Raw genomic sequence first — 6,000 nt, 5'->3', positions numbered from 1 at the left:
CATTATAGCGTACTTTTTATTCGAGTGATATAGTAAAATTATGAGAAGGACGCACAGCTGCATGCAAATAAAAAAAAAATACAATAAAAAATGCATTTCTTAAATTGAGATGTTAAATTTTTTTGTATATTTTTAAGCAGTGAACATTACTTAGCTTTCAAAACCATTTTGTTGGTATCAAAATATTGCTTCTGTCGAAAGCGCTACGATTAATTCCCAGGGAGCACATTGTGCGCCGGCCTGCCCGCGGGCAAAGCTCTTTTAAGGACCGGTGACCACCACCTCTTTATATCAAGTAGTCTCTCAATTATTCAAATATAACAATGATGAGCAATTTCTACGAATCTACCTTTATATTAGGCGAGCTAGACTTTAGATGGTAAGGTTGGGCTGATAGAGACTCTGATGTAAATTTCTAAAAATTCATTAAGGGTTAATGAGACCGACTTCGAGCGCCTAACCTCAAAAGTTATTAAGATTACTTCAAAAAAGTCATGTAATCGTATTTCTTAACTTTTGTAACTCAGTGTTGCCTTTTAGAATACCGCCAGGTTTTTAATCTTTTGTTTCCAAATTTTAAGCCATAAACTCGCTTATTTACACGGACATTTCTTTGAAATTGAACCAAAGGCTGCACAGCTTTTAGCCGACTTGCCGACGGTTGACTGTCGCATCAGCTGTGGTTGTCATATTTGGACACTGAGCGGACAGATGCGACACGCATTTATTTTTTTGATTAAAATTATCTTTCTTCTGCATGCTTTGTAACGGTTATACTTTTCTTCATTTCAAGAAACTTATGAGAAGTGATCCTTCTTTTCCTTAGCAATGAAGTATGTATATTCGAAATTTTTTTAATTCATATGTATTTGTGATTTGTTTCTTTTTTCAAACCAATATTGAGTCACTGCGTCCAAATATTTAACAACTTAGCATTTCGTTATACCTCTGTCGCCAAAAAAGGGGTCTATGCAGCTTTTAAATTATTTTGAAATTCCTTGAACATTTAAGGCGTTCCCTCAGCAAAATTCGCTGTTTTCTTTTAATCTTTATTCCTGCTTTTTGAATATTATTGCCGCATTTTACCTGAAATGGCAATAATAATTTAATTAGCTGGCTGAATATGCGCTGAATTATTTTTTTTTTTAACTTACCTTTATTTAGCTTTCAGTTAGCTTTGTTTTGTTTTTATTTTACTTGGCTGGTTAGTTGCTCCAGCTGCGCTCGTTAAAATATTCCATTAAATTAAATTTAATGCAACATGACTGCAATTATTCTTCGCTCTCCCTCACTTCCTTCCCGCTCTGCACCAATATTGTTCGAACAATTTTTTTTTTGCTTATTTTATTTGTGTTGGTTTTTCATTTTTTTTTTTTTGCTCGCATATTTTCTTAAGCTGCAGCATCATGCGGCGGGGCATCAGCTTGCAATTCTCTCATCGCTTGGCGGCACGTTGCAAATCATTCAATTCTAATTAACCAGCATTCGCTCATTCCCGACAATTCGCAATGTACCTAGCTAGTACTTGCTCGCGCGCAGTGTGGCCTGGCAGTTGATATGCTCCTTTATATGGATGTGTGTGTGTGTGAATGTGTGCAAGCTTGTACATGCCAGCTTTAGCTTGACTTTAGCGTCAGCGTCAGCTTTAGCTTTAACCGATGTTGCAAACTAAATTTACGGCCACCAGTGCCACCAATAGCGCCATGGCTTGCATATATTTCCTGTTGTTGTTGTTGTTGTTGTTGTTAGTGTACATATATTTGTCGTCGACGCCAATTTCTCAATGCGTGCATTTGATATCCAATTTCTTCTTCTACACTTCTGTTGCTCATCAATTTCAATTCCGCGTTGCTGCTGCTGCTGCTGTCTGCTGTCTGCTGTCTCCGTTGCCATGTTTTACTGCTGTTACTGTTTCCGTGGCTACAATGTTGAATTTGCTGGCTGGCATTCCCTGTGTTCAAGCTTCTTTCACTAATGGGCCATCAGTTATGTATGTAGTTGACTCACTGGCTGTATGTAACTTGCAACTTGCAACATATGCCACTCGTCTGCCACTGCTGCGATCTACTGCGGGGTGTCTTCTGTTGTTTATGGCGTTCTTCTACTGTTAACATTTTATACACATTTGAGCCATTCACATTCCACCATTTTTTTGTTGTACATAGCAAATGAATAATCGCAAGAAAATCCACTCTGCTTGAAGTTTAATAACAGCAGCTTTGTGATGCAGCGAACTTTAGTGCTGCTCCCGGTGAATTATTGGTTTGTGTACTAAATATTTTCATATGAATAGCCCATACTTTAAATTTAAAGTTTTCGGGACTCAAAAGTTCACTTAAGCCTAAAACATTAAAGTAATCTGAATCGTATCGAATCAGAGTCACATATTCCATCCTCTTGCTAGGAAATTGTTTGCCCGAAACATCCTTCAAATGTAAATGTATCTTCCTGGTACCGTGAATATCAAAAAATAATTTAGGAAATAGTAAAGTAATCGATTTCTTCAATCGAAGATGATAGTGAAGATGATAATGAAGGGAAAGGTGAAGGTGAAGGTGAAGGTGAAGAATTATCGAAATCGGTTAATGTGGTCCAAAGTTATGCGGTAACATACATAAAAAATAATTAAATAAAAATAAAAAAAATATTCCAACGAACTGATAACCTCCTCCTTTTTTTGAAGTCTGTTAAATAAAGCTCTTGCAAAGAAAAATCTACTTAGGCAAGACATATACAGTGGCGATGGAAACCGAGTGCCCCACCAATGAAAGATGCTGGTTTTTCGAATTATAAAACGTATTATATTTAAGACCCTCGTTAAAATATTTCGGAAAAATAATAAGACTTACGTGAGCTGGACCGATTTCGAAGTACCTCCAAAAATCTATTTTTTTTATAAAATTGGATTAAATTTTTTTTATTCACCTCGGACGATAGAAGAGTTTAACTTAAAAGGTCAGCATAAAATTTTTTTAAAATTAGGTACAGGCGTTTAATTCAATCACGGGTGCCCTAACTAACTACCAGATTCCTTGATAATATGCATATGTATGTACATATATCATAGCCTGACTGTAAATATAGTGATTAGACTCGCCCGTTTTTCGGTTGATGCTCATCATTCCACTTCCTTAAACCTGGCTTAAACTACAGTTTTACGCCGACTCCGAACGACGATTGTATTTTTATGAGAAGCTGTTTTTCACGTCAGAAATACACTCGGAGGTTTGCCATTGCCTGCCGAGGGACGACCGCTGTTAAGAAAAAACCTTTTTCTATATTTTTTGCGATGTTGCTTTGACCAGGGCTTGAACCCAGGTGCTGATGAGTGAAAGCGGCCGACAAGATAGCCGATAGAGTTTTCTGAGATAGGGCGTTTTCGAACTGGCTGCCGGGTTAGGACGATCTTCCACTCAGCCATCGATATCTTCCCATTATTCACGTATGTTATGCATTACAAAGCACAAACAACCTGGGCCGTCCTTCACGGCATTGCAATACAATTCAGACAGATGGAGTCCTCAAATATGTAACTCAGCCAGCGCAGCAGATTTTTGCTGCGTCACAGAAAAGGCGTCATTTAGACCTGATGAGTTATACTGAGATAAAGAGTTCAATGCCCATTCCAATTCGGATGACATCATCAGATTTCCCAAAATGTTTTCCCCGTCTGCATTGGATGTACCAGTGTTGGACACCTTGATTTCGAAATACTTGGACCAGTGTAGCATACGTTGCCGATATCTACCACACCAATTAGATACTTGCGAATATCCCGAACTAACTGTAAATATACATACAAACATATGTACTTCATTAAGTAGTCTTATTTGCTGCCACCTACCTAGTTGAGTTGTCAGAAGCGCAAACTCCTCTTATTTACGCAGCTATACACCAGCGACTGCCAACTGCTGTTGCTGTAACAACTCCACTTTCACCCCCTTCTCCAACTCAGCCTCCAGCTGGCGCCAAATGCTTTTGCTTGGCTGACTGATCGCTTAAATATTTGCATTTAGCTGACCCAAACACTCTCCTCACGTTCGTTGCCTCACCTTATCTTATATGACATTTTAGCCGTTAACGTTGTTGTTTATTGCGCTTTAGTGGACAAGCAAAAACAACAGCGGTCATATTAAAAATAAAAAACGAAATAGCAAAAGGCCTGCAAGAAAGCTGCTAGCAATTTGCCACCAATGACTTTATTGAGCTGCGCTAATATTTACATAATTTACGGGCAGCTGTTTTTGTTGTTACTTTGCTGTGGCGATGAGTAGTAAACACTTAAGTGAGTTAATAAATTCTTGACTCGAGCCACCTTAATAGTTGTAGATTTCTCTGTAGCTAAAAAAAAGAACGACTTTGCTGAATATTATGCCTTATCAAGTTTATTTGTGTGTGTTTGTTTTTCCTCGAAATTGCACTTAACATTTTACGCTATTACATTTGCAAATTGGCGTGAAATTTGCTCAAACACAAAAACAAATACTTGCCTGGTAAACGGCGCTAGGTTGCAACACCTCAATAGATTCCCATGAAATTCGAGCTGAATGTGCAGCAGTCGCGGTGAGCTGATGAGCGTGGCTGCAATGGCACCAAATTATTTCCAGCGGCGCTGATCGAATTTTCTTGGGAAGCAGCTGGACAGAAACCATAACAGTAGCCAAGGCGACGTGCTCGAAGTGTGTGTATGAGCGTGCGAGTGTGTTGTTTCAAACGGTGGCAAAAAACAATAAATTCTACTTAACCACATTGCACGCGGCCTGCCATCCAGCCATGCAGCCATCCAGCCAGCTGCTACTGTCAATGCATATGGGACACTCTTTGCTTCATTACGAAGTATTGAGTGCAAAAGTCCAGGGCTTAGTTTTCTCCCTCGACACCATGCGCATTTCCACTCCACCACATTTTTCACAATCTTCCATCTGGCATTCATAAATCGGACTCAAGACCTGTGCGCCACAAACTGTTGCTCCAGTCCTTTCATCGTCGCAGTGTACTGCTCGCATATCGTCGCTCAACAAAAGGCAAAGTCCGAATCGCATCGCAAGCGCACTAACGTAAACGAAAGACAACGTAATTGTGGTCATCTCTCTTGACTCTGTGTCGTCGCCCGCTTCATCTTCTTAGCCAAATTGACTGCTTGTTTGCAGACTTGCATCAGTTGACCAATGAGCCATCAAATGCGCGATGCCCAACCGTTGGCCACCGAGCATTCAGTTGCTGCAAAGAAAAAATGAAGAAGATCCAAAGCTGTTGACTTCAAATATGGCTAAAATTATCCAGCTAAACAGCGCATAAAGCTAACAAAAAATTACTGGGCTAAAATGTTCTCAGGACCATTACCGGAATGTGTGTTGTTTGCATTGCGCACTGGAAGAAAATGAATGTAAATATGGTACAGAAGTGTGTCCTTTGGGTAAAGATCTCCAAATAAGCGGGATTTTGGAAATTGAATAGATCGACATTAGATGAGGCTGCGCAACTCTGATTTTACCACAGCAAAAGCACCCCATTTCATCCTTTTGACTAGCGTAGTCTATGCACATTCCGCCAGAAGAGGACTCCGTAAAACGTTATAGGGTTAGCTATGGCTTCCTAGAGTCTTCAACTAGTCGTAGGGAAGAGGTCTCAACTCCTTCCAATTTCCCTCCTGCAGAAGTGAGCTTTTTCGACAGCTTCTCCACTTGAATTGAGTCCAATCAAGTACCTAATTGGTAGAACAGTCGCGGGGAGTATTATATATTTCATAGCAAACATGGATCTTGTCGTTTCAGGATATACACCACCCTTTGTTAAGGCTCTGTTTACCTAGTCGCAGAGCATGCGGAATATAAACTCGGTGCCTCCAAAAGGACATCGCTTAAAGCCCCGTCAGTGTCGAAAAAGATACCCACTGTGGAGCCTTTATGGCCGTGTGGCAAACTATTTCGACTGACCAATTAAGAATGCATGCAATTTGAGCTCCCGCTAGATGATCTTGATAAATTACTGTTTTTAATA

The 6,000-nt window shown here is 39.7% G+C and overlaps 1 protein-coding gene across 1 annotated transcript in view; it reads left to right on the top strand.

Moving 5' to 3' along the window:
* The first annotated feature begins 3,657 nt into the window (after positions 1-3,657).
* The window catches only part of LOC118742146 (E3 ubiquitin-protein ligase TRIM9-like), a 69,890-nt gene continuing 67,547 nt past the window's right edge, over positions 3,658-6,000 (top strand). Inside the window, exon 1 of the mRNA XM_036474107.1 lies at positions 3,658-3,786. Coding sequence (XP_036330000.1) covers positions 3,658-3,786 — 129 coding nt within the window. The remainder of the gene's footprint in view (positions 3,787-6,000) is intronic.

Source organism: Rhagoletis pomonella, unplaced genomic scaffold (assembly GCF_013731165.1).
Source record: "Rhagoletis pomonella isolate Grant_MI unplaced genomic scaffold, Rhpom_1.0 Rhpom_scaffold_00006, whole genome shotgun sequence".
NCBI lineage: Eukaryota > Metazoa > Arthropoda > Insecta > Diptera > Tephritidae > Rhagoletis > Rhagoletis pomonella.
Note: the sequence above shows the minus strand (reverse complement) of the source record. Positions and strands in the feature narration are given on the sequence as shown.